The 12,713-nt window shown below is 43.9% G+C and overlaps 1 protein-coding gene across 2 annotated transcripts in view; it reads right to left on the bottom strand.

Moving 5' to 3' along the window:
• IDO2 (indoleamine 2,3-dioxygenase 2) overlaps positions 1-12,713 on the bottom strand; it is a 73,913-nt gene that overhangs the window by 30,021 nt on the left and 31,179 nt on the right. For both annotated transcript variants that reach the window (XM_040346074.1, XM_040346073.1), the window contains exons 3-5: positions 8,200-8,319; positions 2,362-2,480; positions 2,137-2,151 (exon numbers count right to left, since the gene is read on the bottom strand). In XM_040346074.1, coding sequence (XP_040202008.1) covers positions 2,137-2,151; positions 2,362-2,480; positions 8,200-8,319 — 254 coding nt within the window. The remainder of the gene's footprint in view (positions 1-2,136; positions 2,152-2,361; positions 2,481-8,199; positions 8,320-12,713) is intronic.

Below are 12,713 nucleotides of genomic sequence, written 5' to 3'. Positions count from 1 at the left end.
GCAGTAATCTTTCATCGTGCTGGGGAAATGTGTGTGTGTTGTTCAGATATAGATTTACTGGAAAAAAAAGAGCTTATCTGAGAAAAAAAACAAGGTTAGTAGGTCACTGTTGGACGTTAAACTCGCTATTAGGGAAAATAATATAGAGAGAACTATGAAAGCTGTTGATGCTGTCCCCCTAACCCAAGTATTAAAGTTCAACCCCCCTTGATAATCCTTCTCCTTTCTTATGTTTACTTTCATTGGGTGTCCCATCCCTGCGGACACCTCCTTTTGGTGGTAGCGAAACTTTAAGCAGCCAAGTTCTTACTTATAATATAGGCTCCAAAGGCAGGAGAACTCAAGGGCAGTAAGGGGACCAAAGCCCAAAAAAATAACATACAGGGGAAAAAAAGGTCTGGTCCCCAAGATCAGGAAATTCGCTTGGTTCATAAAGGAAACTGACAGATCCATTACACTTCAGGATGGCTTAGGAATAGGTGTTTTGGAATCAAAACAGGAGTAGAGGAATGGATGCACAATACACAATGTAAATTTCTAATTTGCTTGGAGCTGGGCTTTAAAACAACCCTGTGGTTACACTCAATGTATAAAAAATGTGTACCCTGCAAAGACGACAATTAATTTTACCTTACCCACACCACTTTTCTCTGCAGTAGTATAGGGAAACCACTGGTTGAGTAATTTGCAGAATACAATACATCCGAAAGTGTTTATTTCCTGGTCATCCCATTGCACTTAGTGGTTTGATCCATTGACTCCTGTGTCACTACTGTATCCTGTAGCAGTGTAGGGGCCAGCAGGAGGAACTACTAAGCACAGCAGGTCACCAGGAAATTTACACCTTCTGAAGTATTGGGTTCTGAAAATTCTTCATCAGACAGTTTTTCTTCACTCCTTCAGAGACTGGTGGCACTGGCAAGGAAAGAGGCAAGTATCCATTGAGGGTGAAAGTAAGTTCAAAATGCAGTTGCCAGAACAAAAATTGAGGGGAAATCCTCAATTGCGGAAACTTTTTCCTGTGAAAGCTTTCTAAGGGGGGTTCTCCTCAAATTGTAAAGATATCTTAATTCCTGTTGAGTCTAGAAGGCAGAAAGTGAAGGGAATTCTTCCTAATGAAACACAAATTCAAAAAAAAAAAAAAAACACACACGAAACAGAGGTTTTAACCCTCCCCTACTGTAACCAATATGGCTTTAGACTACAATGTGAATATTAACAGTCAGCAGCTACAAATGCTGTAGCTGCCGACTTTTAAAAAAAACAGATACCAGTCCATAGAGTCCAGCGCTGTCTTCCCTGTAGGTTCTTCTGATGACTGTTTATTAGTACCACCATCTTGGATTTGGAGACGGCTTTGACTTCTGATAATTCAAAGCCGGTTACCAACTAAAAATGTGCAAGATTGCATGGCATAGAAGACTAGTTCTGCAGCCTCCAGGGATGTATGACATTATCCTTGAATAGGCAAAAATTAGGTAGGTGGGAGAAAGTACCTATCAAAAAGGGGGAAAAAGGAAAATAAAAAACAAACAAAAAAAGTACCTACTTATCCCAAAAGGCTTCATATCAGTTAGAGGCTGGGGAGAGGAAAACTATATGAATAACTTTCATTTTTAGTTGAATTTCCGCTTTAACTTAATAGATTTCACAAAAATTCGAAGTCACTGGTCATTATGGGCTGCTTTGCACATGATAGTGCCATTTTGTTAGCCATAGATGTGATTTCAATCAATTTATATCACATGTTTTATCCAATGATTTTGGAAAATAAATAAAAAAGTATGTTTATTTACTAAGCAATGAAAATTTACAGTAGGTTATCTTTTTTCTCTCTCTCTTAAGATTGGTTTGCCAGGGACTATTTGAAGAGACGGCAGCCTTTCCATAAACTTGTGGTGATTTCCTAAACCATTTTTTATTGGCTGGTACAGGTGGCACTCAAATCTATGGGAACTTTTACGGAACAATTTCATGGTAGGAACCTGTATAAAGTTTCCACTTTTTAGAGCTCACAGCATTTTATCTTATACACCCAGATGACTATGGTATTCAGTACCAAATTCCCTGTTCCCCAATAAAGTAAACCTTTAAGTACTTCAAAGAGTTGTATAAAAGTAATTGAGTTTCACTTACTCTATTGTTAGAGGCCTTCACAAGAGTCCCAAGGAGCAAGGGAAGGAAGGAAACAAACAATTAGTATGGACAGACATTTTCCAGAGGTAATCTCAACATGATAAACTTTTTAATGTGTTTAAGAGCTTATTGTGTAAGATTTCAAAATAGAACATATGTGTTCTAATAATACAGAAAGATAAAGACTTCCTTATGAACCCTGTGACACCAAAGAGTTGTTCTTACCCCAGTGGGTCCTTCTTTTTCCAGTTTGCCAAGACAAGATCAGCATGGATCATGATTAACGGCAGACCAAGAGCTAGTGAGATCTGATGATAGGGCACTGCCAGGACTCGAGGTAGCACCTGATGGAATAGAAAAGCCTCATTATAAACAGGTCTAATAAAAGAAGAATTGAAATCCAATTGGTAGATAAATTAGAAATTATTGAGCCCCTTCACACCAGTGTTCTGTCTGGATTAGTTTGTCAGTTTTAAGATGGATCCAAACTGAATCACATTGTAGGTCTATGTGAGGGCAGGCGTAAATGAACATACATCCGAGTCAGTTTAGGTTCGCAAAAAAAAACACACACATACAACAGCATCCTTTTATGGTCAAACTAGTAAACTGAACACAGATTTTGCAAACTGAACTGAATTGAGATGAAGATGGACATACAAACTGACGTCAATTGATTCCTGTACTAGCTAGGTAATTAAATTTTTGTCTCAGCAGCACTTTAGAGTTGGTTGCTCTTGTCTATTTCTGGAAGAATCTTCTAGAAATAGAGTGGGAGTGTCAGCCTCTGAAGTTATGAATATTTATCTGATCTTAGGGGGAGGCACCCAGAAGCTGGTTGGGGAGAAGAAAACCATTATTATGGGGCTGCTGTCCTTGGAAGGCAGACTGTGTACTGAAGAGCTGTTAGGTCTCAGCATGGGCTTGGCCGAGGGCCTGAAGGAACTTGGGCCGAAAGACATTTGCTGGAGGGGAACTGGGCTGGAGGAGCACCATTTTGTCACCAAAGAGTGTCACATGGAAGCTGGGTGGAAAGCAGCTGTCCTTGGACATTGTGAGTAGGCCTTGGCTTGTACTTTGGAACTTAATGCTAGAAGTTGCTGCAAGGACTGAGACTGCTCATACAAAATCTCAGATTAGTCAGCTATACCCTTTTCTTCCAGCAAAGACTGCTAAAGGATTTGTATTTGAGCAACTGTCCTCCTGTACCTGTTTTGTGTTTTGGAGTATCCTGCACCCTCATCTCACTCTCCTGTTATTTACTGCAATAAATCTACAAAAAGACATCCCCTAGACCAGGGGTAGGCAACCTCGACCCTCCAGCTGTGGTGAGACTTCAATTCCCATGAGACAATGCAAGACCCTGACAATCACAGGCATGACTCCTAGAGGCAGAGGCATGAGATTTGTAGTTTCACCACAGCTGGTGTGCCGAGGTTGCTTACCCCTGCCCTAGACATAATAGGTGGCTGTTTTTAACAAACACAAAAATAAAACATTTTGATGGGTAGTTCATTTAACACAATGGGGGTTATTTACGAAAGGAAAATCCACTTTGCACTACAAGTGAAAACTACAGGTGTAAAGTGCACTTGAAATTGCACTCAAAGTGCACTTGGAACTGCAGTCGCTGTAGATCCGATGGGGACATGCAAGGAAAATAGAAAACAGCATTTTAGCTTGCACATGATTGGATGATAAAATCAGCAGAGCTTCCCCTCATTTCAGATCTACCCCTCAGATTTACAGCGACTGCACTTCCAAGTGCACTTTCAGTGCAATTTCAAGTGCACTTTGCACATGTAGTGCAAAGTGGATTTGCCTTTCGTAAATAACCTCCAATATATCATAGTGTTAAATGGGTTAGGTTTTTCCCTTGAAGAATAAGGCTAGGACTCAGGAATTGGAACATGGATTTCCCCCAGAGGTCAAAGGTCAGAAGGCAGGTTCCCAGAGGTCAAAGATCATGGAAGGCCGCCAGATGTCTTGAGAAGCCAGAAAAGCTGGAATCTGAAGCTTTGACCTCAATGGAGTATGGTGTTTTTTTCCCAAGGGTATTGACTGCTCAATGGACTTTAAGTCAGGAGTCACATTTACAGAGTACCAAGTCAGCTTTAAGGCAAGTACTTTCACCCCCTTTTTGGGGGTTTCTAGTCCATAGGTGTCCTGTGCCCTTATCCTTTCTCTTCCTGGAGTATTGAGTAAGTAAATAAACCCTTTTTTGCTTGTAAAAGTTACTGGCGCCCATCTGTACAGATTGCTTCATTATTGTCAAGGTCTGATGTGAAATGCTAGCCCACCCTGTCCCTGCGGTTCTACTTGCCTTTGGGACACTAAATGTTTTTATGTTCTCTGATAATCTTACGAAAGAAAAAGTGAAAGGTAAGTAGCTTTTATTCAGATTGTCTTTAACATGCAAGGCTGTTGAAGATGTATTACTCTCTCAGTAAACATTCCACAGTGCTAAGCTGCCTACTAGCATCAGGTCAATAAAACTGAACCATTCAGCTGTATGTCAAGTGATGTCACTGCCACATATACGCTACAGAAATGTCAGCTTTCCAGTGAGACAGATACTTTACTTCCTGGCTCACCTCTTGTCTGCCGGGGGAATTTTTTTTTTTTTTTTTTATGCGTACATGTTAAAATATGGATTTTCTTTTTTTTATGAAATTACTCCCCAACAATTATATGTTTTCTGAAAGCAGAGACACTGGAGAATAAAATAGTGGAAATTGCACTTTTTGTTTCACACAATAATTACACAGGTATTTATCAAACGCATGTTGTTGACCCTCTTTTCAACTAACAGTAGCTGCTGCATTTTCCACCCTAGGCTTATACTCGAGTCAATAAGTTTCCACATTTTTTTGTGGTAAAATTAGGTGCCTCGGCTTATATTCGGGTCGGCTTATACGCGAGTATATACGGTACTTTAATTTCATTATAAATGTAACAGTTTTTGTATTTTTTTCTTAAAACTTATTTGCCATCATAAAGGTAAGGCAACAAGTCCTTTGCTCGCTTTAAAAATTATTACCGCCCCAACTATAGCCCCAAACCTGCAATTTTCTCAGAAGGGCATAATTTCCAACATATATATGATATTAAATGCCTACCCCTTCAAAAGCGCAGGGCAAACACGCCTCTATGATCCGATGGGAGAAGGCTCTTAATGAGGAAATCCCCAAGGATCAGTGGAAGTTATTTTGTCTCAAGCGGAAAAAAAAACCTCTCTCTGCACACTGTATAAGGAAAATACATAAAAAATCCTCTATTTCTGGTACATGACCCCAGATGTGCTCCATGCCATCTACCCCACTAGCTCCAACCGCAGTTGGCGGTGTCAGGGAGACAAAGGTACCCTTCTCCATAACTACGGGAGCTGCCCACTGATTACCCCTTTTTGGAACTCGGTTCAGCAGCTGCTGGCCTGTCTTTTCGAAAAGCCGTTCCCCACGACACCAACATTTTTTCTACTAGGTTTATCATCACTGATGATCCCCACACCCTAAAAAAAATATTACGCCACATCCACACGGCTGAACGCTGGCTCGTAGCTCTAAACTGGAAACGGCGCTCCCCTCCCTCTCCTGAGGCCCTGCATGCTAGAATTAAAGATGTGGAGCTGATGGAGAAAATGACCGCTAGAATACAGAACAGACTGGACGCTGTGGCACCTTCGGGAGGACCCACCTTGAACAGGTAGAAGAGCCAATACAATGACCTCTTAAGCCCTGTACACACGATCAGTCCATCCGATTAGTCCATTCGTTCTCATCGGTTAACCGATGAAGCTGACTGATGGTCTGATGTGCCTACACACCATCAGTTAAAAAATCGATCGAGCCTAACGCGGTGACGTAAAACACAACGACGTGCTGAGAAAAATGAAGTTCAATGCTTCCAAGCATGCGTCGACTTGATTCTGAGCATGCGTGGGCTTTTAACCGATGCTTTTGTATACTAACCTTCGGTTTTGACCTATCGGTTAGGCGTCCATCGGTTCAATTTTAAAGCAAGTTTTAAAAATTTTGACCGAAGGATAACTGATCGATGGGGCCCACACACTATCGGTTTGGACAGTCCTTCAGTCCGTTTCCATCGGTTTTGACCGACCGTGTGTACGCGGCTTTACTCTTTCCCCTATCTCTTTCCTTTCCCCCCCAATCTGAGTTCTCGAGTGACTCCTATTTTCTTTTATACAAGTTGATATTTACTGTTGAATAACAACGCATATACAGCGATCTGCTAGCACCAGATACGTAACTACTATTGTCTTTAAGTAAACTACAAGATGCTATGAGTGATTGTGTAACGAAACTGATGCATAATACGACCTGTACCTTTACGCTTATGTATCCTTGTATTGCAATACAAACAACAATAAAAATGTTATTTGGGAAAAAAAATATTACCACGTTCATGACTTCTGTGGCAGCTATGAGCTTACTTTAACCCCTTGAAAACAGAATGGTTGCATACTTGTTTTAGTTCAGACTCCGAAAGCATTTAAACCAGAGACAGCCAGTCAATTAGAATTTAAAGAAGGTCAGAAATGGCAGCCTACTGTATTTTTCTCATGACAGATTTAGTTAAAAAAGAAAATAAATTTGACCACATACTATCAACAACCCCAAATCGACCAAAAATTGCATAATTAGGCCGATCAGTGTTCTCTGTATAGGTTAAGCGTCATATGTTTGCATCAAGGCAGTGGAGCTAACCCCAGAACCTCTAACCACATGACTGATAGAGGGAACTGTATTCTGTAGGCCAGGGACCGGCAATCACAATCATGGGCACGTGACAGGTAGATTCCGTCTTTTCCTTGCCAACCCCTAGAACCTGGACAAAGGGATGGCGGGGGTGGTATTTACTGAATCCAATCCTGTGTATTTTTCTTCTGTGGCAGCTGAAATCCGGCTTCTCCTCCTCTCCCTCCTGCTTGCATTAAGTTGCCACGGAAGAAAATACAGGGGATCAGATCCAGTAAATGCCAGCCCTGCCACCCTTCCGGTCCAGGATCCCCCTCATTCTGTGCCTTCCTTGTAGCATTGCCGGCTTCCTCTTCTCTCCTCTCCCACCACCTGCTGGAGGAGATCTTCAGAATGGAGAGCCAGTAGGGGGGAGGGCAGTAAATATGTTGTCACTGTGTCCTCAATTTTCTTTCTCTGTCTCAAAAGTGAGGCATCAAAGCTCTGTTTAGACCCCTGATATTTTACCAAAGCCCACTAGCCCATTTAGGGCTGCTAAATAATAACGAAAAAAAAATAAAAAAATACTACTGACACCCAACGCTGTATCCTGGCCTAGGCCAACAAGGCCCAGGTCTAGGGCAGCACTGTGCAGGGGGGCAGCACGGAAAGACTCTCCTCCAGCTTGCACTACACTGTTAGTGTAACGCAAGCTGCTTCTAATTTTAACTGTCCTATCATCCTGGACCACAAACCTTCCTCACTGTGCTATATGGTTTCTGCTGCACCATTGGCATGGCTATATCTTCTTAGTCCTCTCAATAAAATTATCAGAAATTTGTGCTAAGTAGAACTATAGCCCCTGTCAGTTTATTTTTTACCATCCCTGTCCCATTTTAGAGATTTCCCTTCACTTTCTGCCCCATAGCCAAACAGGAAGTGAGAGGAAATCTATGCAAATTAAGGGAATCCATCCCCCCCCCCCCAGGCCCTCAGAACTAGTTGAATTGAAAAATTCAGGGCGGGTCTTGAACAGAAAGGGATGTGGCCTCAACAGGAAGGGGTGGGGCATATTTAAATTAGGGGGTGCACGAGTTTAGTCAGGCCTAGGGCAGCACAAAACCTAAATACACTACTGCCAACACCATCCACTGCCCTACTGACACTGTCCTCTTTTTTTAAGGTAGGCTAAGTTTATATTTTTACAGTGACATTTGCTTTATTATATTTTTATAAGTTTTCTTTACTATTTAGTTAGGTCCTGCTAGTAAATTATATTTAAAAAAAAATGCGTCGAAACCCAGTGATCTTTGATCTCTTTCATGTTCTCAAAGGTTGCCTATCCCTGCTGTAGACAGACTCTTACCTTAACTCCTCCATTCTCTCCATTCTGCCAGACATAAGCCATGACCATGTGACTAAGAACTGTCCTAGCCAGACGTTTCTGCCGGTGTCCTTTCAGTTGCTGTATGTCTAACTCTGGCATCTAAAAGGCAAGAAGGGGAAACCTATGTTATTATATTTAGATGGAACTGGTGAAACATTAGGGGAACATATTTAACTGTCCATTTCATATTATACTCACCACGTTTAAATAGTCGAAGGAAGAAAATAATGTTGTCTACAGCAGCCAATCATTTTTTTATTCTCAGTTTTCAAACCATTGTTTGAAAAATAAGAATTTTTTTTTAGATCAATTTATATCTACCATTGTGGAATTAACACACGATGGAACTGGTAGAATATATTTAACTGTCAATGTACACTCTGCAAGTTTATGTAACCTAAGGAAGAGGTACGCCAGCCAATCAGTTTCTGTTCTCAGTTTTCAAACCATTGTTTAAGTGAAGCATGACAAGGTTCAGTACTCAACATACCTTTACAGAACGTTGGAACCCTAGTGGGAAAACTTCCACCTCCAGCCCAGCCATTTAGATAGATGCTTTGAAAAAGTACTTATTCTTTGTATATCCACAGGTGGTCAATGGTTACCTGGTTTGGAGGTGGCTGTGTTCATCTTTGAACTCACATATAAAGAAGGTTCCCTGTCCAGATGGATCCTGTACTTTTTCTGTATAAGGCTGCATTTACACCTGAGGGTTTTGTCGCCCGAAGCGCAACACCCCAAAACGCTAGAGGGGAAAAAATACATTATTCTCTATGGAGATGGTTCACATCTCCACTACAAAACGCCTGACGCCGAACGCCTGAAGCCCAAACAAGTTCTGGACCCTTTTTTGTCGCGCAAATTTGGGCGTTTGGGTGTTTTACATTGGTAACCCTAGACCTGTAAAAAATCGTGGTAAAAAACGCTGCGTTTTGCCGCGGCAAATCGTGGTAAAAAACGCTGTGTTTTGCTCTTGGCAAATCGCGGAAAAAAAAACACCGCAAAACGCTACTCTCAGGTGTGAATGCAGCCTAAGAGAGTGAGGCCTCGTACACACGGACGGACTGTCCGGTGAAAAAGGTCCGCCGGACCGTTTTCATCGGACAGTCCGCTGCCGGATTTCTGTCTGAAATCAAACAGAAATCCGCGCGGACACGATACGCGGTGACGTGGCCGCGCCGTCGCCGCGATGATTACGCGGCGACGTGCGCGGCCCTGGAAGGTCAATGCTTCCACGCATGCGTCGAATCACAAAAATATTTGTTGGGGATTTACATTGGCAATGTGTAAACTAGATTTGCATTTTTTAGATGATTATTTTTATTATAATGCAGGATTTATATAGCGTCAATAGTTTACACAGCGCTTTACAACTTATGCACAAACTTGCAATGTACTTCAATGCAACTTTTTACTGTAAACCATTTGATTAGTGTTGTGTTATATACTGGGAACTGACATTCCCTGTGCTGAAAATGCAGTCTGAAAGCTCTCGTATCTCCAGTAAGCTAGGAAGGATTCAAAAATGTGAACTTGATGAGAACCAGTAGGATTCCCATGATACAATGCTGTGCTACCCTCTAGTGGTCAATATTCTTAGTGCAAACAACTTAGTAAAAGGCATAAGAATTTCTGTAAGTGGAAGTTGACTTCCATCACTGACTTTTACCTATAGGTAAGCCTATAATAAGACACTTCAAAAAAACAGGCGCAAGCAGAGGTAACCAGGAAGTCTTATTGGAAACATAAGGATAATGATTACCAAACAGAGGTCGCAGCTCCCCAACTCAACAGACCAAAAGAGGGGAAACATAAAAAAAACAAATGGGGAAGTGCTGATCCAAAGGGTAATAAAATAGAAAATGATGGAAGTCCCAAATATACTGAAAAGTCTTTATTGGTAAAGTGTCAGGGGCTGGGGGCTGTCCACCTTCTCTCCCAGTCTCCACACAGAGCACCCCTAGGCTCCACTACACCTCTGGTGTTTTTGTTCCATCTCTGGAGGCAGGAAAGTGTCCTTCCATCTCCCCTGGACCCAGGGCCGGACTGGCCTACCGGGATCCCGGGAAAATTCCCGGTAGGCCGCCTGCATTCAGTGCCCTGAGGCTGCTTTTGTCTCGCTTACAGCTAATACAAAACAGCGGCGGGCCGCTGCTGCGGCCGCCATCGCCACAGCGCAGGCTGCCATCGAACTTTATAAATTATGCAGGGAGGGATAGATTGCCGTGTCATCACTGTAATGCATGTCAGGAAAAGAAGCGGCGAGTCGGCGGGTTGCGGCCGCCATGATCGCCGCCACATATTCCTTCTAATCGGATCCGACGCCTGCGGAGGAATCAGCGTGATCATGTCACCCTTGCGGGGAGGAGCCGAGCAGGAGAACGTGAGAACGCTGTGGTTCATCTGTTCTATCTCCCCTTCCAAGTTCCATCTGCCTGTGCGGCGCCAGCCCCGCCCACAATGTCTGTATGCAGGCAGGTCACAAGTGAGGGCACAGGAGGAGTGAATGGCGTCGGCCGCCCTCGGAGTTGGAGCACAGGAACTCAGGTCAGGTGAACACATTGCAATCACAGTATAGTGTCACCTACTTTTGCTGCCCCTGCATATTTTAATTTTAAAACAATCTCTCTCTCTCACCAGGCATTGCATGGTGCCCCCCTCCCCCTCTCTGCATGGTGCCCCCCCACCTCTGTCGCTATTGCTACCCTTGCAAATTGTAATCTGTACAATAATCTCGGGGGGGGGGGGTGCAATGGTGAGAGAGAGAGAGATTATTATACAGATTACAATTTGCAGGTGCAGCAAAGGTGACAGAGAAAGGGGGGGGGTGCACCATCTCAGACTCTCACCATAGCATGGTTCACCCCCCCCCCCTCTGTCACCTTTGCTACCCCCCTCTCTCGCCGTTGCACTCTCTCTCTCTCACCGTTGCACTCTCGCACTCTCTCTCTCACCGTTGCACTCTCTCACCGTTGCACACTCTCTCTCTCACCGTTGCACACTCTCTCTCTCACCGTTGCACACTCTCTCTCTCACCGTTGCACTCTCTCTCTCACTTTTGCACTCTCTCTCTCACTTTTGCACTCTCTCTCTCTCTCTCTCATCGTTGCACTTTCTCTCTCTCTCTCATCGTTGCACTCACTCACCGTTGCACTCTCTCTCTCTCTCTCTCACCGTTGCACTCTCTCACCGTTGCACACTCTCTCACCGTTGCACACTCTCTCTCTCACCGTTGCACTCTCTCTCTCTCTCACTGTTGCACTCTCTCTCTCACTGTTGCTCTTTCTCTCTCTCACACCGTTGCACTCACTCTCTCACCGTTGCACTCTCACTCTCTCTCTCTCACCGTTGCACTCTCACTCTCTCTCACCGTTGCACTCTCACTCTCTCACTCTCTCACCGTTGCACTCTCACTCTCTCTCACCGTTGCACTCTCACTCTCTCTCACTGTTGCACTCTCACTCTCTCTCACCGTTGCACCCTCCCACTCTCCCCCTCACCGTTGCACCCTCTCTCTCACCGTGGCACTCCCTCTCTCACCGTGGCACTCCCTCTCTCACCGTTGCACTCTCTCTCACTGTTGCACTCTCTCTCTCTCTCTCACTGTTGCACTCTCTCTCTCTCTCTCACACCGTTGCATTCTCTCACACCGTTGCATTCTCTCTCTCTCACACCGTTGCACTCTCTCACTCTCTCTCACCGTTGCATTCTCTCTCTCTCACACCGTTGCTCTCTCTCACTCTCTCTCACCGTTGCACTCTCTCACTCTCTCTCACCGTTGCACTCTCTCACTCTCTCTCACCGTTGCACTCTCTCTCTCTCTCACACCGCTGCACTCTCTCTCTCTCTCTCTCTCACCATTGCACTCTCACTCTCTCTCACCGTTGCACTCTCACTCTCTCTCACCGTTGCACTCTCACTCTCTCTCACCGTTGCACTCTCACTCTCTCTCACCGTTGCACCTTCCCTCTCTCTCTCACCGTTGCACTCCCTCTCTCACCGTTGCACCTTCCCTCTCTCTCACCGTTGCACTCCCTCTCTCTCTCACCGTTGCACTCCCTCTCTCTCTCACCGTTGCACTCCCTCTCTCTCTCACCGTTGCACTCCCTCTCTCTCTCACACTGTTGCACTCCCTCTCTCACCGTTGCGCACCCTTTCTCTCTCACTGTTGCACCCCCCTTTCTCTCTGACCATGGCACCTCTCTTGCTCTCTCATGGATTTATTTTTATTTTTTTAAAGCAGGTAAAAATAAATGTGCATTTATAATTGTTTTGGCCTGCAGAGCATTGCACCCCCCTTTCTCTCTCACCATTGCAGCCCCTCTGTTGCTCTCTCTCATGGATTTTTTTTTTTTTTTTAAATCAAACTTTTTTTTCAGGTAAAAATTTGTGTTTATAATTGTTTTGGCCTACAGAGCAATGCACCCTCTCTCTCACCATTGCAGTCCCCTTTCTGTCTCTCTCTCACTCTCGTCGATTTTTTTATTCATTTT

The sequence above is a fragment of the Rana temporaria genome, chromosome 3, assembly GCF_905171775.1.
Source record: "Rana temporaria chromosome 3, aRanTem1.1, whole genome shotgun sequence".
Lineage (NCBI taxonomy): Eukaryota > Metazoa > Chordata > Amphibia > Anura > Ranidae > Rana > Rana temporaria.
Note: the sequence above shows the minus strand (reverse complement) of the source record. Positions and strands in the feature narration are given on the sequence as shown.